General features: G+C 44.3%; 1 protein-coding gene across 1 annotated transcript; it reads left to right on the plus strand.

Moving 5' to 3' along the window:
• Positions 1 to 526: 526 nt before the first annotated feature.
• On the plus strand, positions 527 to 10,384 carry LOC146209403 (uncharacterized). Its single transcript, XM_084580261.1, has 3 exons — positions 527 to 1,828; positions 3,769 to 3,975; positions 10,115 to 10,384. Exons 1-3 carry the CDS (start codon positions 542 to 544, stop codon positions 10,382 to 10,384), a joined length of 1,764 nt encoding a protein of 587 aa, XP_084436387.1. The 5' UTR covers positions 527 to 541.
• Positions 10,385 to 25,499: the final 15,115 nt, after the last annotated feature.

Genomic DNA, 25,499 nt, shown 5'->3' on the forward strand with positions numbered 1-25,499 from the left:
TCTCACTCATTTAAGCCAAACCAACTGTGGCCACCGTGCCTTCCAATATATCCGCCAATTCCTCACAGACCGCCAATCTTAAATCCGCATTCAGGATAACGAACACGGCCCCTTCCCCCTAAATACCAGGGGAACGCCGCAAGGCGCAGTGTTTTCTCCCCTGCTATTCAATTTGGCCACGATGCGCCTGCCGGCCCAGCTGGGTGCTGTCGAGGGTGTGCAGCATGCTCTGTACGCCGACGACATCACCCTGTGGGCTACACAGGGCTCACTTGGAGACATTGAGGCCAGCCTGCAGCAGGCGGTGACTATAGTAGACACCTATGCTAGCCGCTGCGGCCTTCAATGTTCCCCACAGAAATCGGAATTTGTGCACATCCGCCCCTCCCCAAAATGCACTACTAAAATTCAACTTACTCTTCAATCAGGTCCAATTCCAGAAACACAAGAAATCCGAGTACTGGGACTCTTCCTTCACGAACACCGCAAGCCAGACACCACATTGGCTAAACTCCGCAAGGTGGGGGACCAGGTGGGCCGCATGGTCCGCCGGATTTCCAATAAACGCGGGGGGTTACGAAGCAAGGATGCCTTGCGGCTGGCAAACGCCTTCGTAACCAGTCGAACCCTTTATTCGACTCCATATCTCCACCTGCGGAAGCAAGATGAGGATGCTCTCGAGGTCATTCTCCGCAAAATCATTAAGCGGGCCCTCGATATTCCGGTGAATACCTCAAACCAGCGCCTCATAACGCTGGGAATGGTGAACAGGGAAGCGCACCTCACAAATCAATATACGCGTTTGTTGCAGATGCAGTCAGGCCGCCACCTTCTTGCCCGGCTCCACATCAAACATACGACACTTAGGGAAGAACGGGTACGCATTCCAGCGCTGTGGAGATGCGTCCTCCGCGTACGCCCTCTTCCCGCCAAAATGGCGCGCGAAGACCATGATGGCAGACGCCTGGCGCGGGCGGAAGCCCTGGCACGCCATTATGGTTTTAAACCCGGCGTCTTTTATGTGGACGCCTCTGGCCCGCACCATGGGGGGTGGTACACGGCCGCAGTCGTCCACGAGGCGAAAACAGTCAACGGTCTTAGCTTCAGGGCCCGCAACATAACTCATGCGGAGGAGGTCGCTATAGCATTGGTTGCTTCCCACTCTGACTCGAAATATATAATTTCCGACTCGCGAGGGGCCTGTCGGAATGTCGCACAGGGCTGGACCCCTTATCTAGCCTACAGAATACTTCAACATAGCTGCTACATTGGGGACCCCGCTACCCGACATATTATTTGGGCTCTTGCTCATCAGGGGCTGGCTGGAAACGAGGCTGCCGACGCCGCCGCCCGCGCGCTCTCTCTTCGGGAAGTTTCCTCCTCCTCCCCCTCCGGCCAGAACGCTGATCCTAATCCGGCTTATACATTCAAAGATATCGTAAATTACTACCAATCTAGCCACAGCCTTTACCCCCGCCCATGTAAAGGCCTTTCAAAGGCGGATGAGTGGCTCTTACTCCGCCTCTATACCAACACACTGCTGTGCCCGACAGCTCTAAAACACTTCGACCCTGCTTTCTCTGGCAGCTGCCCGCACTGTGGGGTGGTGTCTTCGGACATCTACCACATGGTGTGGGCCTGCCCCTCAAATCCGGCTATCCCCCCTCACCCCAACCCAACCCGGGAGGACTGGGAGGCGACCCTGCTCGGCTGCTCTGACCTGAAGGCCCAACGGGCCTTAGCCGGGCGAGCCCGAGCGGCGGTAGACGCCACTGGGTCCCGAACTAGGGACCTCCACCTAGTGTTTGTGAAGGTTGGCCCCTTCAGGGTCAGCTCACGCATAACCTCCTGTATTTGTCCTATATAAATGTTTTCTACCACCACCACCGCAGAGAGTTGCATCGGGACCACCGGCGAAAATAGACTTGATCAGGTGCGCACCACGTCGATCATAAGTGCATCTTTAGATTCTTTTCACTGTATTGGTGGCACATTCAGGAAAGCCAGTGAGGTTGAGTAGTTGGGGTGGTGATTTCTCTTTTCATTTGAATCAAGGGGTGCCTTCGAATTGAGCTAAGCAAACTTCAGCTGCCTGAAACCAGTGCCAGAAGTAGGCTTGCATTCCTAAACATAACCAAATAGGGTCAGTCACACTAGTGACTTTAAAGCAGCCGCTTTGTAAACATATCTCACTTCATGGGAAAATATCGACTTGTAGATCTTGCTAGCATTAATACAAATTTTGTTTTTGTGCAAGATTAGTCGGACAAAGAAAGTGAGTATGACGCAAGCGGTGATTTTCATCTCACTGTTCTTTGAAAAATACAGCATTAATAATGAAGGACCTGTGTAAAAAGATAATCCAAGTTGTGCCATAGCAGCCGTCAATGGGAATAGAGTGCACATTGTTAAGCACATTTTAAGAGTCATTAAGGAAAACCGCATTGCAGGACTCACGGACGCCTGGCTAAAATGTTGCTGATGCTTTGCGGTCTGAGAAACTGGTTTATATGATGAACATATCGCTGCCGTTCTACAAGGATTGCGTGTAATTTAAGGCGTTTTAACAAGCCTGTGGTGCGCAGTCGGCCATTGTTTAAAGATTCGCCCAACTGTCAACCAACTAGCATGTTAGCATTTTATTTGCGGTATGCAGAAGGATGATGGCAAATTTAATTCCCCAAGGTTTCGCCTGCATTTACCAGCAGCAAGTAGCTTCAGGCGGGGTCGTTTTGGCGCGATAGCGTGCCTTATATGGGCATATGCCAATCAATTATCAATTACTAATAATGTTAAAAATTTTGAATAATGAATTACAAATTATTGACTAATCAATCAATTATTTACTAATAATAGAAGTGACGTAATCTGTAATTGAATAATTATCGACTAAATAATTGACGTAATAATTATGCGCTATTACTGATTATAAAATCATTACTACTAATCAATGATTATTCATATATGCCATTATTCGATTGTATAAGTATTGAATAAATAATTCATTACTAATTATTACCAGTTGCTTAGCATAATGCGGCACTTAGGCCTTTCACTATTTTAGTAGCTAAAGTCCCTCGTAATTTTGTCCACGACAGCCTCAGCCAGTAAAGGATTTCGCCTTAAAAACCATTGAAAAAACACTTCACTGTGGGGAGAGTACGCAAATGCCGTTGTGGCACGTGCACATCAGACGCGCCTCACGTCACATGGCGTGAGGTTTGAGTCCCCTCCTTCTCCAGACCCGTTCGACGGCCTGTCAGTCGATCTCCGCGGTTGGCGCGTGCGATGCTGTTTTTGCCCGTTCGTTGTGTGTGTGTGTGTTTCATTATGTGTGATGCGACTCTTTCATCGTCGTCGACAACGGACACTTCCACGAATGATACTTCGGGCTCCAAGCGAAAGTGCTATAAATAGCGCCACAAACGAAATACTGAGGCGAAGCATGTGAAATGTGCTGCGAAAAGTGGGCAGCGCTAGCAGCAGCGTAGGAGTCCCGAATCTCTCGGAACCCGTCAACGAAAGAATGCTGAAGCGAAGCGTCTGAAACGGGCTGCCGAAATTGAGCACAGGCAACAGCCGCCTAAGATTCCCTATTTTCCTGGAACCCATCAATGAAAGAATAGTGAAGCGAGACGTTTAAGATGTGTTGCTGAACGATCTGCTCATTAAGTCAGATCATTTCACCAAAATCCAGCAGTGACAAACCACGTTGAGCGGCATTTCACTAACAATGCGTTTGGTTGTGTTTGGCCTGTCTGTGACCAGTTGTGGTTCCAGAACGATGTCTCGGCCACTCCAGAGATATCTTTAGAAATTCTTCTAGCTCAAGAGTTTCCAGAAAAGACGGTGGAAGTGTTTTCAGTATGTCGGACGTGCAAGGCGTCATTGCGGTCCAACAAGTTACCCAACTACACCTTGACTCACGGCTACAGTTATCTTGACATTCCTGCTCATTTACCACGACTGCATTTAGTAAGTGAACGCCCCATTTCACCACACATACCGCTAATGCAAATTCGTCGTTTGGTAAGTTATGAGGCAGGACAAGAAGCCATTGTGGGTCCAATTGTAAATGTGCCGCTTAACGTGTCGGAAACTGTGAGCATGCTTCCGAATACACTTGAAAGGAACAGAGCCATTCACGTTAGTATAAAGCATACTCGGCACGTACTTTACAAGGTAATGAAGGTGATCCCTCACCGTGTTGCTTCGTACTTGACAACGATATTTCGTAATTCAGCTTTGACTGCTTCCTTCCCTCACGAAGACTTGCAGAACAGGAGCTTTGCAGAGCACGTTGTGCATCATGATATGACATACATGGAAGGCATTCCAAATACTGCTGCGTGGTGGCACAAGTGTAAACAGGAAGTATGCCATGATTCGTCAGCTGGGGAAACCGACTGCGTTTTTAACCTGGTCAGACCTCGTTCTGCTCCAACGTTTAAAGGGAACAAATACGAATTGCCATTGGCAGTCGATGAGTGGACAATCATGCAGACAGCTTAATTGGTAAACTAGGATCCCATAACATGTGCTGTGTACTTTGATCATAAAGTCAAAAACATAACATGCCAATTCTGTCTAACGAATGCATTTATTCGTTTCGTGAGCACTGTGTCGTGGAGTACTGCAAACGGATAGAATTTCAGCACAAAGGAAGCGCTGACGCACACAGTATGATGCGGTTGTATGATGCTCCAAATGAACCACTGGGAGAGAATATGCTGAAAACAGTAGCCTTGGCTGAACTTCTGGCCTCCTTTGATTTGAAGTACACTTCTAGTCACGGTTTAGCTTCACGAGCACACTCACAGGTGCTTTAATAATGGTCATACGAAGTGTCGTTTCAATGCACCATTCTGACCCATGAAACGTTCTAGGGTGATAATATTTTAAAGCCTGCTGTAACGAAAGCCGAGGTAGAATAGCGCTGTACGTTGCGTGTCAAGTACGATGCGATGCAGCAAGCACTGGAAACGACTGAGTATGAAGACATGCAATCGAAGTGGGATCGTCACAAGATCAAATCTCAGGATGAGTACATTGAAATGATACGGACAGGTGTTGCGCGACCCATGATAACGCTGAAACGAACGTGTAAGTAAGCGAATGTAAACTACTTCAACCCGTGGATAACCTCAGTGCTTCAGTCTAGCATGGACATTCAAGTTGTACTTGATGTTTATGCCTGTGCAGCATACGAGGTTTAATGCCAGTCGAAAAGAACTACAGAACTGTGCCAAAAATACGACAAAATATCCTGTAGTTCTGTCGTAACCATCAAATTTTTCTGTAGTTCTGTAGTACTTTTCTGTAGTTCTGTAGTTTTTCTGTAGTATATTTCTGTTGTCTGTAGTTCTGTGGCACTTTTCTGTTGTAACTACAGAAACTTCTGATGTTACTACAGCATGCTCTGTTGTCACAAAAGGTTTCCCGTCAAAAACCGCACAGATATTCTGCCGTAACATCAGAAAATTTTCTGTAGTATTTTCCGACTGGGATACTTCAACAAAGCTAGTCGGGGAATGTCAAATCCTAACAAAGAAATACAAAACATCATCGGTGAATCGTCAGAAGCGGATGTGACATATAGTGAAGCTATTCGCAAGATTAATTTGAAGATGCTAAATGCAGTCGAAATATTCTCTTCATAGGGTGTTTCGTTTCTGCTGAAACTCTGAATATGTAAGAAAACGCGAGACGTCTAACTGGCAATACTTCGTGGCCACATTAGCGGATAAGGGTTAGGAAAACTAACGAAGAGATAAAACGGGAAGATCTGCCTTTGACTAATACAAATATTTGCAAAATGTCTGCTATAGAGCGTTACGAGGATCGCTGGAACGAGCTATAGGACAAGTGCTATGCGCAGTATCTTACGGCGCACAGATCGCCGAATGACGCTCTGCAGCATGGATATCCGGATATCCTGAGAGCTGCATTGTCAATTTCAAGCGAGAACATCCCTTTTGCAAAACCCAGCGTATCCCAGCGTCTTTCAGTGAGAAACCAGTAAGTTTCGCAATCGATTTGTACTGGATCTGCTGGGTACGCTGGAGGTCTGCGATATTCACTGGAGCTGTAACGGGAAGACACTGGTTGGACGGGTACAATGGGAAAAAACGCTGGGATTAGCCTTTTGATGCTGGGTATGTCGCTGGCATCCGCGATGCACTGGGAGGAGGGCTGTATGTGTGCTGGGGCTGCACTGGTCCCAGCGCCCCAGTATAGCCGGTGCGGCCTGAGGCGTCAGCCAGAGTAGCATCCCTCAGGGGCCAACATGGCAACAGCGTACTCGCATTCGACCATCGGGGCGCATATGAAAAATATGGTTGAAGCAAGCGCTTTTTGCTGCGAAGTCGTTGCGCACCTGTAAGAAAACAAAGGCAGTATCTTTTTTCTAGAGTTTCCATGTTTCGATAGGTCGTTTCGAGCATTTCGAGAGAGACCACGACCGCCTCGCCTCTGATATCTCATGACACACTGACGATGAACTCGCTACTAAAAGTGGAATTGAATAATGTGGGCTACCACGCATACCAAACTTAACAGCTGATCTTAAGGCCACTCTAACACAATGATTACTGCCAAAATGTTCAGTGTTGGCTCAATCGTAGGCGAGCGTAGCCCGCACCACGTCCCAGTATGAACAGCAGAAAGAAAAAATAAAAAGAGGAAGAGAGCAGTTTACCGAGCGATGGGCCCATAAGAGAAAAAACAACATACAGCGCCTGTAATGCACAATATTTTGCGTGTTTCTCAAGCTTTTGTGCTCCTTCTTACTCTGCGCATAAAGCAGCCGAGCCCTCGGTCATCGCAACGCTTACCGAAATGTTTACATACCAATAAGGTTTAGTTACACACAAAATAGTGTCGTCGCTGCCGGTATTGAAACTTGGTCGCACTGTTTTCCTTGAAGGTTTGTACTAAAGCTCCGTCTTCAGCGAAAAATACGCCCGCGGTAGCCGAGCACCACCGAGGAGCTGTCGTTGGTAAATTTGCCAGCGATTTAAAACTCCACATGTTAAAATGATCACAGTGCACAACATCGCGCACATAGGCACCCAGAACATTAGTTCCAAGTCGTGAGAGCAAGCAGCAAGCCCCATTGATCAAGAATTTCCAATCGTTAGAGCGGCAGCAATGACCTGTAGACTGCGAAACATGAAGTCCGAACTTTATAATTGCGGGTCATGTCATGAAATTCAGAAATGTTCACAGAATTCCAGTTCTTGGAGTGGCCGAGTGGTTAGCGTGGTGAGCTAGTGATTGATTAGGCTCCTAGGGACCGAGTTCGAAGCACGCCTTTTTTTAACTTTTTTAGTGTTTTTTATGTAACTAAATTGTTTCGTTACTTTTTACTTCTTAATTTTTATTCCATGCCTTTTTTTCTCTGAGCGAACAGTGCCGCTACTGCGGAGCGTGCCAGTATGCCGCGTCCCAGTGCGCCCAGTTTCCAGCGTCATACTGGGATCAAAATTGGGTATGGCGCTGGGACCCAGTGGCACTGGTTTTTGCAATAGGAATGTCCTCCTCTTTCACCCCTTCCGCAAAGAAATTGATATTCTGGACTAACAAATTCATGGATATTTTTGATCAGAACTACGTATCTATAATGAATATGAAGAAGCAGTATATGCGTGACATGAACATTCAGGATTTGTATCATTTGTGTGGCAAATTGATTTCGGAAGAAGTATCTCGGTGTGCACAAGCAAATACAGACGCTGCTAAACTACTCAGAGATTTACAGTCGGATAAAGTGTATGATACGTTTGTCACAATGATCGACACAGCGGATGATTCAGACATCTTGCGCGATCTTGAAGTTCACAAGCGACTACATTCTGTATCCCGGTGTCCAGCTGTGCAAGCACGAACAGACATTCTGTTCAATGATGTGTTTCTAGAAAAGATGCGTCTCACAAATCGAGGGCAATTTAAGATTATCAGAGAAGTCATCCATAGGCTTATTGCACCCGACTGAGAATCCTTGCAAATGTTCTTTTCTGGAGCAGCAGGGTGTGGAAAGACGTTTGTATTGCGTCTCATAGTGGTTATTTACAACAGGTACTGCAATGCTAGAAATTTTTCGCGCGATCTCACGCTTATATAGCGTGGACAACAACTGGTAAAGCAGCAGTCTCTGTTGGGAGCGTTACTGTACATTTTGCATTCAAGTTGTACATTTTGCATTCAAGTTGACAATGTCAAACAAGTTACGCGAACAGGGTCTTTAAAGTAGTGAACTCAGTACGTACCGACATGTATTTAAAAATGTCCGATATGTAATCGTTGATGAAGTCAGCATGATGTCAGCCGATCCACTCGCGATGAGCGACCATCGTGCTAGAACCATTTCCAGGCGTCTGAATGATTCATTTGGAGGACAAGGCGTCATACTATGTGGAAATGTGAGACAACTTCCGCCAGTTAGAACATCATAGGTTTATAAACGTTCCAAATTAATGAATACATTCTTCAATATCCGAAGCCCCCGTTAGCATGCTCTCTCGTACTACTGTCTAACAGAGGTTGTGCGTCAACGTGATTCAATCTTCTCATCGCTGTTAACAAAACTGGTGATGGAGCAGCACTTTCGGAAGAAGAAATCAGATTATACAAAGCAGATTCGTTACTGTAGAAGATACTGAACGATTGTGTCCGGATGGAGTTAGGCTGTACTACTGAAATAAAGATACTGATGCCTACAATGACAAAGCAGCACAAAGGATTGAAGATGCGGCACATGTCTTTATTGCAGTGGATACCATTATAGGGCACAGAAATGAATCTAAATACAAGGCAGCTGTGGTTAAAATTGGCAAGCTATCAAAGGCGGAAACTGGATCTCTCCCACCTCAGTTAACTTTGTGTCTTGGTCATCCTCACATGGTCGTCAGAAACATCGACGTGGTTGACGCACTACTAAATGGGTCTGTGGGGCATTTGCGGTACATTACATTCAAGGGGACATTGACGACAAGGTCATCCGTTTGTGGTTGAAATTTCCGTCCTGCGTTGGTACTATAGCCCGTTCTAAAGGCCACCGTTGTCACATGCAAGAGAGCAGCATACAGGCAGCGTGAACTCCAATCGATATAGTCAAGCTGACGTGCCACTTAAAAGGAAAGGAAATCTCGCAGGTGGAACACAGACCGCATCAGTTTCCTGTCGTGCAAGTGCTATAATGATCCACAAGTCGCAAGGAGAAACGTACGCGTCCTTGGTTGGTTGGTTCATAGGAAGGGAAAGGCGCAGTATCTGTCACACTTGCTCTGTGGACACCTGAACCGCGCCGTAAGGGAAGGGATGAAGGTGGGAGTGAAAGTGGATAGAGAGAAAGGGGGGCCGTAGTGGAGGGCTACGGAGTAATTTCGACCACCTGGGGATCTTTAACGTGCGCTGACATCGCACAGCACACGGACGCCACTTCGTTTCGCCTCCATCGAAACGCAGTCGCCGAGGCCGGGATGTTGTTGTTGTCGACTACGCGAAAACGTATCCCGAGAAGTTTGTGTTCGTGGCCCTCTGCAGGGTGACCAACCTCGGTGGTTTGTACCTAACCAACAAGGCTGGGCATTTTGCGTTCTATAGCAGAAAATAAAATCGAGATAGATCTCTTACCGATGAGTTTGCAAGAACATCAATTGTCTACAGTGCTTAAGCTGTGTGTAGTCATCATGTGTGCGGCAGATATAACGATGGCCTTCGTTAACGTTCGTTTTCTACGGATGCACGGGAATGACGGTATGCACTACGTGAACATTGCAAAAGCAGATATCTTGTGCTTCAGCGATACATAGATTGATCCAGAGGCCGCAAGAGAGCTGTTTGGTCGCCGCTTCGTGTCTGAAGGAAGAAGGCCTGACAGCGCAGCAGCTCGAGTAGCAATATATTCCGGGGTAGGACTTGACGTTAATTAAGCATATCGATGTCGTTGGAAAATTCGAAGTTGGAGAACTCTGCGGTATACGACTCGTCCCGGCACTCATGGTGTTCTGCACGTTCCTCGTTCCAAATTTATCTCAAGAAACAGCAACATAGTGCACTTGCAGCATACCTTTGATTCTGCAAAACCGCCCAACGTCTTGGTTTGCACCTCAAGACATCTTCTCAAGCTGCAACAACAAACAGGGGAACTTGTGGTGAGTTGGCGTTTCACAATCACGAATCCATCAAATACGCCATCTACATGGGATGCTACTTCAGTGACCACAAACTCGCTGTCGTCTCTACACATCCAAACCTTCCTCCGCCAAATAAAGAGGGTTTCTGGTCAGAAGATCTGTACCCGTCAGGTGACGACGTCATGCTGACACAAGAGGATATGTACTACCCCAAATTGCCTTTGAATTTGGAAGACCTCGGCGCATAATTACAGCGACAGTTTGGTCTTCCACAGTGTAAACAAATGTGCAAAAAATAAAACTGTCAGTACTCACACAGTGTCTTTAATGAATCTAACCGTACACATAATAGCGTGTAAACATACGTTCTCGAATAATAGCAGAGACTAACGGACGCAGCAAAATATCGAAGCAAACGGAGCAAACAAATAGAAGCAGTAAGCAGCAAATAGAAGCAAGGAAAAGTAAATTGAAGTAAACAGAGTCAACCAACAGCAGTATCCGTACTTTCTCATTTATCCAATGCATATTTTGCAATGGTCTTTAATTTTTTTAAGCGTAACTCCACTCTTGCAAAAGTTTTCTTTATGCGTATCTTTCTATGTTGAGATAATGGACGCATGTATCTAGATTTGTTTCTTCAACATATCTGGCATTAGTTGTAGATATGCCAGAACACAACGAGCTTAATGTTCAGAAGAGGACAAAGGGCCGATGTGGTGAAAGTGAAAGATATCTGGTTGCAAATACCAGGCCTTCACGTGGCCTGATTTTGCACCTACCACATGTATAAGTGTGTGATTTGAACTACTTTTGTGCCAACCCTAGCGCTATTCGTGTTTCTGTCAGGCAAGAAATCGCCACTGGTCTGAAAGCTATGAGCCATGTACTGTGGTACTAAAAAATATATTACACAGAGACCCTAGGTGACTATAAAACGCTTGGCTGGGCGACAACAATTTATATGCGAACTCCTGGGCATCATCACCAATCATTCATGGTGCTCAAGAGCAGAGTAAAAGCAAGAGAGATATATGAGGCGAAATAAAGCAGTTGCGTACTGACATTTCAGCACTACCTCATCACCATTACACAGCTCATTTGAGCAGCCGCGTGTAAAGGGGAAGAAAGCAGCGAAGATTTGTAATTTTCATTGGCAATCCTTGCAGACTGCTGTCATTGTTAGGAAGTTTGAGCACATGTGCTCGCCCTCATTTCCTTTGGCCCGTGAGCCTTCATCAAATTATAGTTCACTGTTCACAGAAACTTCGAAAAGTTGTAGGTGGAAAGTTTGTACAGCTGTGATGTTAAGCTTGGGCTGTGGCCTCTCTCTATGTATTCTTTCAGGCCACTGATCAAGAACCGCGAGCCCTCCCGAAGGTCCATGATAGCAAGGTAATCGTGCTATGGATAATAAAAATGCACTATGCTCAACTAGCTTACTGGTTAAAGGGCAAACAGTTCAAAAGATGGACTTTAGAGCGGAAGATCCAAATGGACGATTCTTGTCCTGCGGTTGCAGCTTTTGTTCTGTGACTCACCTGCTCCTGTCCTCGCATTTGGTTCTGTTTGCCCTTCAGCATCTATCTCCAGCTCCCTCTTTGGCTACAGTATAGTACAGCTTTCAGGATGTAGCAGGTGGAATAGGTCAACTTGATCCGGGATATGATTTCAAAGGCAACGTATTTGTCCTCAATGCAGACAGATGTTTTAATGTAAGAACTGTCGTTTCCTGTACGCTTCCAGGGAAGTGTAGAACAGTTCCGGAAAAGGATACATTCGAAGCTGCATTCGTCTTTGAGTGTGGCTTAAGAGTTACCTCAATTAATTGCACTTGGCCAGTATCATGCAGTGCTTACAAGGATGAGGAGCAACGAGTGTGTTCACCATTTAGCAGCAAGTGTCAAAAATATGGTTGCCGAATATAGTAAGGTGCAACATTATTGAATAAGCAGCCCCATTACTCGTTTCTGCTACACAGGCTGATCCAGTCTCGTAATAAAAGCCATTTCTTTTATGGCACTTTCAGAGGTTTTCATCGTCTTCCTTTTTGGCTACAGCTCCTAACACAGTGGAGCATTAGAATATTTTGCAGATCTCCAATAGCTTTTATTTTTCTTCTACTATGCAGTTCTACCTTCAGGTCCTGCGGGGTTATGCCCCAAAGCCACTCCCATCACAAGGTCCGGGAGCAAACATTTTCATTGCATCTTTCCGAACCTGGAAGTTCTTGCCACCTAGCCCGCACTCATCATATTGTTTAGCCACTTATATTAGCTTTATTGTCTCTACGTTTGTTAAAGAAATATCAAAACAGGACGCTAGAATTTCATTTTCTGGCCCCTGGAAGTATAAAGCATGTTTTGGAGTGCTACAATTTTTACATAGTTTCTAGCTGCACCATAAACTCTGTGTGCTACCTTCTGCCACTGATAATGCTGTCAGTCCTGAGCCAAAGTGCATTTTCAACTATAACAGGAACCTCATCCTAGCATCGCACCACATCCCTGGTGCTAGTATCATGATAAATATGTACGTTTTTCATTTCGTATCATTGTATCATTGTTTGAAGGAGACGGCCTAGGTAAACGGGCAAAGGGAAGAACAAATGTTTAAGTGGCCTGTTTAATTCGGCCTGAAAAACGCAATATTACCACGCTAATCTATAAACTAGTTCCAGCGGCTTTTCATTTTTCATAACATGATTTCGTCGAGCATGCCACAGTTCTGGTTCTTCCTCCCGTATTTGCTGCTCCTTGCAATCTTATTTCTTTGTCTGGCTTCATACATTGCTTTGCAATTTCACCATTATTTTCCTTGACCATTCATTACCTGATCCGAGATTGCTACTATGAGCTGTATATTGCTCTCTATATATGTACGCTCTGTTACTGTTTACGCCAAAATGTCCAGCGTTTAAAGTTCAGTTCATCTCTCACTGAATCGGTTTTGCAGCGCGTGGCCGGACAAGGAGAAAACACGGAGGAACAAGTAAGACACACAGGCTTCATCACACTGAAATTCTCGTGTTCTGTGATGCGGTTGGTGCATTATTTTAGGCCAACATTTCAGTATCTTTAGTAATTCAGTTCGATTGCAAAATGTGGATATGCTTGTTCCTGTATTTGTTATCGTATCAGTAGCTTTGGATTGCTGAATGCAGGTTTGATATGAGTATGAGTTATGGGGGTAATTCCTGCTCCGGACTGCCCCTGGTTTAGTGTGCTGAAGTGTTTCAACATTAGTTGAAAGCGTGAGTGATTGTCTTAGCAAAAAGATTCGCTTTTCTTGCAATCTGCCAAAGAGCTAGGCAGGTTTCACTGTTATAGCACTAGTGGCTAGCGAGTAATGTGGCTTGCTTTTCAGAAACTTTATATTTCTTGGCTGGTTGTCACGAAACTTCTTAAATTCATTATGTCTTCTTTTATGAGCGGTTCGAAAATGTTAAGAACACATCGCAGTTACTTTTTTGTGCCGTGTATATATATATTGCAAATTGTGGATATACTTGTTCCATCATTTTTTATCGTATCAGTGGCTTTGGATTCCTGTATGCAGGTTTGATCTGAGTATGAGTTATATATATATATATATATATATATATATATATATATATATATATATATATATATATATACACGGCACAAACAAAAAGGTGCTGCCTTGAAAAAGACCGAACCCCGATCGAAACGTCGACGAAGAATAAATGAAGTGTTAATGATCTTCGCTATTTATTTCTTCTGCAGCCAAGACCGTCTTTTTCGGAAGCATATATATATTCTCGCTGTTCTAAATGGCCTACAGAGTTAACAAAGTATGGCCTTAAGGATAGTTAAAATATCGCTGCTTTTCTACTGGCATTCTGTGGGGAAAGATTTGGGTTCAGGTTTAAAAAAAAAATATGTTGCCTGTTTCCAACTTTTGCGATGGAGTCGCTGTACTCTTGTTTAGGCTCTGGAGTGCATTTTTGTAAGGAACATACCATTCCCGATATTAAAAAACGGCACGTAACTGTGCGTATTATGCTTGTAGGAGTGCAAGAAAACAAATGTGCCCAAAATGTGGGAAAAAGCTATCCAGAGTTCACGACAGCTTTACTTCTGAAGGTGTGCCATAGTAGCAAAGTTTAGAAAGCTCTTGCATGCATCTCGTCTTGGCTCTCTTATTCCTGCAGCAGTTTTTCTGGCACTTTCGTGCGCACTCTTGAGGGCTAGCAATGGCACACAAAGAACTCTGCTGCTTATTCGCGGTGTTCATTGATGAAACCACTACTGCAGACTCGATGCCTGAAGGGCTAGCAAGCATATCTGTGACACCCTTTGGAGCTTTTTCTCTTAAAACAGCCCTTATACCCATCTCCTTGCCATTCCTGGTTGTTGGCGGCTTTTGTTAGGGCTGCTGTAAGAATTTGATATTTTGTACGAGAGTCGGACACGACTAAACGACTGAACTGAACTGAACTAATGAATTAAGCTTTTGTAGCCTTGGTTTTTAATTGATGAGGTCAAAAACCTAAATCAGTGCTTCGGCTATTCTATGGCGCCACCACTTGTCATTGCAGGTGATCAGGCAGTTATAACCACCAGAGTTTCTGCGCAGATATTGCCTTTCAGGCTTCCTTATAGAATCCACTGGTTGCTATGGGCAACTGCAAAGGAGACTAGTTTTGACATGTGGCCGTGACATGATGAGATTTTAAAGCTTTAGCTGCTTGTATATTTTCTTCTGTATGTGGATTGAAGTTGTGCTGCGCAATCTGTAGGCAAGGAACTAATATTCCGCCCGTCGTAAGGCAGTGTTGGTTTGGTAGTAAAGCTGCGACGACAGAGAGATTAAGAAAATTCCTTGTTTTTTAGACATGCAGCACAGCAGGTGAAAATTTCGTATCCTTAAGAGTGAACAAATAATAACCGCAGACGTTTTAGGACAGACAGTGTGCAGAGCTTATTAGATTTCGCAACGATTTACTACCACGTGTGCATCCACCTGATCATAAATGTTGCCCACATTTATGGTGTTACTATAATTTTGAGAGAGTCTGAAAGCAATGCAAAGTACTGGTGATGCAGTCTTTTCTTTCTCACAGGTGTCCATCGCTTGCCCCAAAACACCAAAGCACGGTGAGTGGCTGTCCATGTTTTGAAGCGCGACTCATTGAGATGCTGTGTAGAGCCTATTTCAGTTTTGTTGTCTTTAACAGTTAGAAGCTGTAAAAATTGTTGCGAGCTCTTAAACTCCTCCTTTATGGATAAGACGCGGTCGCTTAGGCTACAAGTCCCTGACATAACATCGCTTTAGCCGAGCCGTATGAACATGCCTGCGTGCCTAGGAGTAACCAGAAAGCAAGGGTCTTAAGAGGCTGACTCTGATGTCACCCTCCTATATAAGATCATAGGTCAGATTTGCGAGCTTATGTTATATTAAGCAACCCTACGTCCAGCTCGCGTTCGGCCACGTCAGCTGCCGGCTGCCGCCTGCCTGTGCCGTGCTCGTGATGTTTCGCCCACAGTGCCAAAGCCGGCGGATGGCCGCCTTCAACGGATTTTCGGTAAACGGTATCTTTGACACTAATACATGTGATGATACATGTGGATATAGGGATATAGGGTTGTCTGTTATTGTGTTTGGCACGAGCTCTCAACTCTGACCCCTCATATTATGATTTGCCTAAGTTTCTATTCTCATTCCAGAATTGTCGTAGTGCTACGACAATTCTGGAATGAGAATAGAAACTTAGGCAAATCATAATATGAGGGGTCAGAGTTGAGAGCTCGTGCCAAACACAATAACAGACAACCCTATATCCAGTTTGCGTTTGGTCATGTCAGCTGCCAGCTACCGGATTTCGTGATTTTTCTCCCACAGCTCCAAATCCGACGGCCGGGCACAGTCGCCGGATTTTCAGTATACGGGGCTTTTGACGCTACCGCGTTGACCTCTCTGACCGGAAGACTGAAAATTACATGTAACGAAACAATGCCAGGCCAATCCTGAAATGAGAGGAATCAATGCAGAGCAAACTTTGTGTTTGCAAACAACAATAAAGTTTAATACGGGCACAAAAGCAATTGTGAAATCACCGCAAAAGCGGGGTGGTCATAGGATGTGTTGGAATAGAGGCTTCTCTCCGGAGGCATATAATCACTCGCATAAAAGTCATTGCTGAACTTCGTGCACATATTTGCACTCGAATTCCACTTTATTTATTGAATACGCCTGAACACTTCCAGCAAACAGCTTCTCGGGGCTAAATAGCGGCTGTTTATTTACCCCACTCTCATGAATATTAACAAGGTACGAGTTTGGTTTTGTGGAAATTTAAACGTGAACATTGATCACATTCATTACGTTTTGCTAATCTGTCGACCTTGTCCTTGGCTCAGTGTTCAATAACAAAATACGAGTTCCTCTAAACAGCAACAGCTGTTTCAATATTTTGGAGGCAGCACCGACTTGCTACCGCTGATTTGTTTCATGCAGCCATTCCGATGCTCATTTGCCCTTCTTTCTCTTCTCTATTGCAGAGAACACTTTATGTGTCTTTTCTTTTTTCATTCCTCATTTGTGTAAATAGCACAAAATAGACTAAGGACCAAGCAAAGAGAAGATGGCAAAGGACCGAGAAAAGAGAAGGTGGCAGAGGCACTGACTAAAAAGTAAAATTTATCAAAAAGGCAGGAAATATATATGCTGAAACGAGCGAAACCAAAAAACAAAACATCAACGATTATGCTGCTATGAAAGACGCTTATCAGTGAAGGCTATCTCATTTCCCTGTAATGCAACCAGCGGCTTGGCCACGCACAAGTCTGTAATCTTAGCGATGCAGTAAGCTTCAAAATTTCCTTGTCTATCTGGCTGTTGCTGTAGTAATGGACCGTAGTGTTATGCGTCAGGCAGGTAAGGGTCATTTTTAGGATGTGTGGATTTACGGAAGTGCTGCATGAAGTTAGAAGGAGATTTTTCACATGAAATGTATTTTCTGGCTCTTTTAGTTTGATATTTATGCCACCTTCCTGTCTGACCATGACATATCTTTTTAAGATATATATTTTGTCTTACCACTCCGCCAACGCGTGCGGCGGGGTATGTGCAAATATTGCAATTTTCGAATGCGTATCGAGTACTAATATCTGCTTATCATCAAACGAAAAACTGCAAAAAAACGATAAACAGGCATAAGTTCCTCGTATGTTTTCTTTTCAGAAAAACTGTGGCCTTTCTAATTGAACTTAAACTATATTATATCCGATTTAACACCGTAAAAAAAAAGAAGTGCAGAGATGCATACCGCTGAATTAGGCGGCATAGAACTATGAAATCTTTGATGTGTTAAAAAGAGTGGCAAGAGTGAAATCCATGAGTTACCACGATGAGGAACACTTATTTCAGACTTGAAGCTCCAGAATAAGGGTGAAGTTATCTCTAAGCGTAAAGCTTTAATTAAAGCTGCCCTGTCTCCGCCCTTAAAATGAAAGAACTGCAGTGTATAAGGGTAAAGTTTATGAGGAAGATATATTGCAAGCAAGCCCGATAAATGCGCAGTAATTGCAGACTTATCGGCGCTAAAATTGAGGTGAAAGCTAGCGGTATATACATACATTTGCATGCATATGAATGGTGCCACTGCTGGGTTCACTTCGAAAAATAATGGGCCGCTTCGTGATAGCTGTCGTCATTGGCAGAGTTCTGAATCTTGAACTGCACGACCAAGCAATTTACTGGTACTCTATTACACCTGCCGTTACACACACACAACAAACGCTTCAGTTGCATTGCACCGCGTGACTGGTGCGGTTTCCGCAGGATAGCTTGTGGTGCATGTCAAAGTGCCTTGCAGACTTTCACATGCTATCCGACTTTAACAGAACAAAAACGGGGACTCGCTTTTATAGTTTACGTGACATTTTATTCCTATAGGGCAATACTTTTTCCACATAATTTCTTTCTGCCACTGTGAGGGTTACGAGTCTGGTATTCAGTTGGCGTCGAACATTTCTAGACACAAATTCTCAAAGATCCAATCCTAGAATGAACTACGAAGGTAGTACATTAGTAGTACGACTGTGGTAGAATTAAATGTAGCACTTTTTAATACGTATTCACTGCCTCTCCACACTTGTGAGCATACAAATGGGTAGTTCAGAGCTGTACTACTTGCTGGCAAGCAGTAAGGATTATGCATGAGAACGTGCTACTGCAATTTATTGCGGCTTGTTTTACCTTTGTGTCAGAAGGCTTGCACTCGTTTTCAATCAGAGGCGATATTCAGTTTGGTCGCAATGTTTAACTTCTCGTTGGTAGCAAGCATGCCAAGTTCTCCTCTCTTAAAATTTTCGCTCACAGTGATCAGCATTTCTTTTAAGCACAGTGATGCTGAACAATATAGGTTGCAGCGTCGTTTAATGCCACGTATAATTCAGTTCAGCCGGCATGAGGTGACAATGAGTGTGCTGCTTCCTCCAGATTCGTCTTTCGCTTCTCGATTTAACACCATACTAGCTACTTCCCGGTCCAACATTTTTCCTGTTAGCGTTATGCGTGGACAATCTTCACTGCAGTGCCACTAGTGAAGAACCGTCATAACCGAATAGATGCCGTAAATATTCCCTTTTTTTCATGTCAATATGGTAATTTGCAGCAGTGACGATCATAACCCGTAGCTTCTTACAGGGTTTTTTTTTTAAGGTTTGAAGGTTTGAAGATATAACCAAACTGATACCTATTATTAAAATGTCAGCAATGAATAAGTTACACAATAGCCAACGGGCGTAAGTTTTCAAATAAAAAAAAAGAAAAAGCAAGCAAAGCATACAACATTCAAAGCCCAAGAACATTATAAAAAACAAAAGATATTAGGCACAGAATGGGCAATGAATGGATGCAAACATAATAAAAACAGGAGCGGAGATAAATACAAATATTCACAATGACAAACACTTTGACCGCTTGCTGTTGGAGTGGGGAGCAGAAAATGCGATTAAGGCAACCTTAGGTAAGGTATGAAGCTGAAGTGTTTGGGCCAAGTATGCAGCCCCCTCAGCAAACTCTGCCAGCGTTGCCTAGCAGCGCTTAAGAGGTGTGCGACTCCTCTTCATTAAATTTTTTTTTTCTTTGAATCGAACCTCCATCCCTTGGATCCCCAGTCCAGCACTTTACCGCTTTGTCACGCCGCGGGTCGTGCAGCGCTGCTCATAATTCCGCTAATGTACCGTGAGGATGATAGCGGGATTCTGCACGTAACAGATACTGCGATTGGCGCGCAATTTGAAAGTATGAAACACTAAAACAGTGAAGGCAATTAATTAGGGTGACGTTAGGATGTGACGTCACCCATATCTTTTATCAGTTATGAGGACCAAGCGGGAACGAGGGCGCTTCAATGCCACAGGGCGGCGCTTCTTGCCTTCCGCGAGTGACAGATGCTGCACCTTTCCTTTCCTGTAAACCGGTTAACTTAGACGCGCTCGACATGGAAGCCAAGGAAGGTTTAGCTGCTGACAAACGGAGCAGAAGACTAGAGACATTAACTTCTTCTGATCTCTAGGTAGTCACTTCTTTCGCTACGTATATCCAGGCATAGCAGAGCTAAGCCATGTTTAATGTTTTAAGTAGAGTGTAGAAAGCGGGCTGCAGACGGGCTAATTTGACTGCTAGCGGGCACTTATGCTGTCATGGCCTAAGACAACGATGGAAAGTCTGAGTTCCCCTGCCTTTACTCTACTGCTTGTATTGAAGAGAGACCATGAGCTTGTTTCAAGAAAAAATGCAGCTTTGACTTTGTTCTTTTTATATATGTGGCTCTCATAAATTATTTTGGATCATTCACATCAGGTGAGACTTGCTTGCTTCCTCCAGCAGGCCATGCTGATAAAGACGAGATTTTCTAAGGCTAAAGCTGTGCCTCTGACATCCGTTCATCATCGGAAGCCATGTGATATTGCTATTAGCAACAGTAATTTCACTGTCTGCAATAGGTCTTGTGAGAGCGCATGTAATTGCATTTGCAGGTGGCCACATATCTCCTTGGTGTAAGTGCGCACCAGCTTTAGGTGGTTCACCCGACATTACAACCCCTAATTTCCCTGCTCTCGGCCACATGCCTTTATCTAGAGCGACTGTTTGGGCATGTGGGTGGGCATTCATGCCGAAGGATTAAAGTGCGATGTCTGTACTCAAAGATAAGCACAGTAATGTGCTGAACTTTCAACTGAGATTTTTTTTACAGAAGACTCCATTTAAAGACTCTTTTGCACATCCCAAGTGTCAAAAGTATCCGGAAAATGTTATTGTACAAACGTTATTAATAAAATAAAACTTATTTTCACGCACATTCCAAATCAGCTGATGAATCATGCGTCTTCTGTATTTGTGTCCCGGTCAGGTTCAGGACTGTCATGTCTCGGTGATTGAATATTACATCCTTGCCGTCTAGGATATAGCTAATGAGTATATTCATTGTACCTATTGTGTGTAACTCAAAAAGCGATAAGATTAGTTTTGCGCAGCCCTCGCTACGTAAGCCAAAATGGGCTTAGATCAATGTATAAAATAAGAGACAGCAAAAATTGCAATGTTCTTTCGTGAAAAATATCGTAAACACAGAGAACGCGGAGTCAAAGTGAAAGTTCACAACAGCTTAGGCGAGGGAGGACCTGATCAGTAGCGTTATGTTAAAAATTAGTATACTAGTAGGCTACCAATTCTCTAGTTCTTAGTCTAGAAAATATTTTTCTTAATATGCTTCGTTTTTGACTGACAATGTTTTCTTCGCTCATATTATCTCTTCTCGAGTTCTTGACGATATAGTTCTTTAAGATGCGCGACGGTGCTCTGCATGTCAATCAAGACTATGCTTAGAAGAGAAAAGCATGTGCTTGAGCATTGAATTCCTTTATACTTTCAATTCCTTTACAGTTGGCCGTACAAAACTTTAGCCAACTAATGAGGTGCCTGCCAGAATACCCGTCATTGCTAGTGGTCAATATTCAGGCCTAGGAGGGCTGATAGATATTACGTACAGGTCCGCGGCGCAAATGTAAGGGTTGCGACCGTGCCTCTATGTCAGGACGAATTCCCTTTTATTAATAACTTCTCTCGAATACTTTTTTTTATATATTTGCCTGATTGACACGCATATGACTAAAATGAGTTTTTGCTTTCTGAATATAAACGCAGTGTATAGTTCACTGCCTACTGGCCATTTTCGTTTGTGCTGACGTTTCACCCTAATCACTTGCATTCTGTATCGAATACAAGTGGAAATACAAACAGCCCGGAAACTAAATATGATCTTAGATATGGGAACAAGCTATTTTACTGATGCTGCAGAGAACAGCTTTTTGAAATGCAGAAAGTGGACTAGCCTCAAATCGCAGAAATAGTGATTCTTACGATCACCGTTAGGAAAGTAATTGAATTCAAGTTAATGAACGCGCTGTGCTGAATAACTGCTTAAAGATGCTGATTCTATGAGTGAACTGCACGAGTCGTTTAAACCACAGTACAGTGTTTAGACAGGATATGGTTCCCTTGAATTCAGTTCAATTGAAGTTATTTCGACATGCTGTCAACACAACGAAAAATGTAACATTTGGCCACACTATCTTTGGCGTAAAGCAGTGATACCTTAGACACGCAGCTGATCACAACTATTTTTGGTAAAAGCCGCAGAGGCGTAGAGGTAGAACATCCACCTCGCTTACAAGAGTACCATGGTTAAATCCCGGTGCCGCGCAATTCCCCACTGGATAAATTCTCGTGGCGATGGAATTGCATAAACAGGTTTGAGGTGCGACCTCTCCTGTGAACACCTCCGGAAAACGTACTCCCTCGCCAGAACAGGATTTGCCACCACGCTGTAGTAATTGGCCACAATCTCGCATGAATAATACAACGAATTCCTGCCCTCAGTCCCCAGCGGCTGCGAAGTAACTGACCCGGGGGCCGGTCAGACCTGCAACGCAGCAAAGGGTGCTGATAATCTCTTGCTCCGGACAGGCCGCCATTGAAAACTGACCCTCGCAATGTTTAATGTTAGAGCTCTAGCTAGTACGGCTAGTCTAGCAGTGCTGTTAGAGTAATTAGAGTGTATAAAATGGGATGTGATAGGGCTTTGTGAGGTTAGGAGACCAAATGAGGCATATATTGTACTCAAAGACTGACTTGAGTTGTGTTATCGAGGCTTACCGAAGATATGCAAATAGATGTAGGGCTTTTTGTCAATAAGGATATGGCTGGTAATATGAAGGAATTTGGTAGCGTTAAAGAGAGGGTGGCAGGCACCGTAATTAAACCTAATAGACGACATAAACAGAAGATAAACAGAAGATAAACAGGCCTACGCGCCTTTCTGTAGTCATGAAGACCAGGCTGTTGAACGTTCCTACAAAGATGTAGAATTAGCAATGACGAAAGTAAAGCCTCAGCTACACTACTAATGGTGACTTCATTTCCAAATTAAGGAAAAATCTGGCTGGAGACCAGGATGGGTGACAATGGCATTTGATCTCGGAATAGCAAGGGGGAGTTAAAAGTCGAGTTTGCAGAGCGAAATAGCTTAGGACTCATAAACATCTACAGAGAGTGCAAGAACCGAAAGTGGACATGGAGAAACCCTAATGGAAATACTAAAATAAAATAGAGTTCATACTGTGTCTGAAACTTGGCAGTGCGCAGGATGTAAATGTAAGCGGACAGATGCGATGCAGTGGCCTCAGGATGGTGAGGTCCCAAAATAGTTTCTATCTGGAAGGAAGCGAAACATATTATTAAGAAAGAACTTCATCGAGTTACCAGTGAGGGGGATCGTAGAATAATTCAGGATATCGCTATAAGATAGATCTTCAGCTTTAACCTACGAGGATGACTCTTGCCTAGAAGCGATGAACAATAATTTCGGATATCATTACTAGCGCGTGGCAGAAGTAGGCGGTAGTGTGGTTAGGATACCGGTAACTTGTCTAATTAGAGGAAATATTTAATTCAGAAACGCCAAAGTATGAAAGATTCAAACCGCGCAGACAGGAAGAACTTGGAGAAATATCAAAGCTAATCAACAGGCGTAGAGTGGCCGACATAGAGAAGTATTACATGGGGAAAATTGAGCATGCTCTAAAGAAACGGGGCATCATTTAAGCATGAAGAGGAAATTGGGCTTAGGCAAACATCACATGTATTCTTTAAAGAACAAGATGGCCAATGCCAACACGAATAAGGATAGGGTAGTCAAAGTAGCCGAGGATTTCAGTAATAATCGATATAGTAGCCGAAGTAGGCAGGATAATAATCAGAGAGCCAGTAGTGAAAAGTAGTCAGACGTTCTGCCAATGACAAACGAAGAGGTTAAGAAAGCTTTAGAAACGGAAAAGGTGGAATGCAGCTGAGGAGCTTCAGGTAACCCCAGATTTACTGAAGGAAGGGGGATGGGGATATCATGTTTGAAAAACAGGCCATTTAAGGGCAATGCCTATTGTCATCGACTGTATCGGAGTCATGAAAGAGCGCTAATGAATTTTCTCTTAATTCATAAGACTGGTGACGCTAAGGATATGTAAAACTACAGGTCAGTCCGCTTATGTATAACGCGTTTAAAGAGGTAATCGCTGACTGAAAAAAAAAACAATATTAGACTTCAATGAAGCAAGAGAACAAGCAGGTTTTCGGTAAGCGTACTGTACTGTCCATCATATCCATAGCATCAAACAGGTGATAGGAAATTGCTCTCATTTTAACCAGCCCTTATGCGTAGCATTCATTGATTACGAAAAACCTAATGACTCCGTAGAACTCTCAGCAGTCACAAAGCCATTGCGAAGTCAGGGAGCTGAAGAGCCTGATGGGAAAGTACTGAAAGATATCTCTTGTGGCTGCAGCAATCATACCTCTTCATAAAGAAACTGACAAAGTATCAATTAAGAAACGTGTTAGTCAAGGAGACGCAATCTCCCCAATACTATTCACGTCTTGCTTAGAGAAAGTATTCTCAGACTTGTGATGGGAGTAGTAAGGGATGAGGTTGATGGAGAATATGTCTCAGTATTCTGCGATTCGCTGATGACATTGTCTTGATTAGTAACTAAGTGAATGACCTGCAAATAATGATTGATGGCCTAGACAGGAATAGCATAAAGGTAGTCCAGAAAATCAGTGTTCAGGAGATAATGTAATGTTCAACAGCCGTGGGAAAGAAACAACAGTTCACAATACGTATGACTACTTATGAATACTTATGCATACTACTTATGCATATGACTACTTAGGCAGGTAGTAACGTACATATTGCTACGAAGATGATGAAGCGGGCACTGGCGCGTGGCGGAGCGCTCACGCCAGGCCCGCTGGCCATTAAAAAGCATATTTCATCGTCATGTCACCACGTCGTTCTGTTTCTGTTGTGTCGCCGGTTGCATCCCTTGTCGTGCTATCACGTAACATTTGGTTGGAGGTGCGGTTTATCCCCATCCTCGCCTTGCACCGTCGAAGCCAACCGTACGCCGGGTCCATCGGCTGAAAGCCCGTGGAGACAGCCGGCCAGCATTGGCCCAGCCCTTTGTGCTCAGACCCGACCAGCTGCTCTCCCCAGCCCAGTCGCCAGCCCTGACCACAACACACGGCGACCAGGAAGAGCCCGAAGCCGACCCGACCGGCCCCACGACGAAGCCACCTCACGATAACTCGAGCGAAGACAGCACCCCCGCCCAAGCCGTTCGGCGTGTCCATGAGCCTTGGCCTTCGTCAAACGGTGAAGATTGGACTTGATGCTCCGGTGAAAGCATTCCTCCCATCTTCGCATTCATTCTAGTGTCCAGCGTTTCATGTCCTAGTCCTTTGTCTGTGTTCATCGTCACGTCAAGCATTGGATTTCTAGCAATCCATCGAGACGATCGCTCGGTGGCCACGGGTAATGCTACGAAGATGATGCAGCGGGCATTGGCGCGGGGCGGAGCCCTCGCGCCAGGCACGCTGGCCATTAAAAAGCATATTTCAACGTCGTGTCACCACGTAGTTCTGTTTCCGTTTTGTCGCCGAGTTCTATCCCTTGTCATGCTATCACCTAACAATATACACCGTTCCACAGAAATAACAAGGAGAGTATGACTGGAATGCAGCGCATTTCTCAAGTAATCGGAGATCACGACTAGCAGCTTGTCGGTATCGCTCAAGAAGAAAGTAAACAACAGTTCCACCTTGCGTGTACTTAACAATGGGGGCTGAGACGTCGAGACAAACGAAAAGGGTTCTACATAACTTGAGCTCAACAAATAGGGCTATGGAAAGAAGAAATGGCAGGTGTAACATTTAGAGATAGGAAGCGCACAGAACAAGTCAGAGAAATAACTCGAGTTAGTGACAAACTAGAGG

The sequence above is a fragment of the Amblyomma maculatum genome, chromosome 1, assembly GCF_055883805.1.
Source record: "Amblyomma maculatum isolate TAMU_Amacu chromosome 1, ASM5588380v1, whole genome shotgun sequence".
Classification (NCBI taxonomy): Eukaryota; Metazoa; Arthropoda; class Arachnida; order Ixodida; family Ixodidae; genus Amblyomma; species Amblyomma maculatum.

Excerpts from the sequence above, each read along its gene's own strand:
- LOC146209403 (XM_084580261.1), top strand. The coding sequence starts at position 542 with ATGGTCCGCCGGATTTCCAATAAACGCGGGGGGTTACGAAGCAAGGAT. Across the intron at positions 1,829-3,768 it reads TGAAGGTTGGCCCCTTCAGG|TTGTGGTTCCAGAACGATGT; the intron begins GTCAGCTCACGC and ends GTCTGTGACCAG. Across the intron at positions 3,976-10,114 it reads ATTTACCACGACTGCATTTA|ACATCTTCTCAAGCTGCAAC; the intron begins GTAAGTGAACGC and ends TTGCACCTCAAG.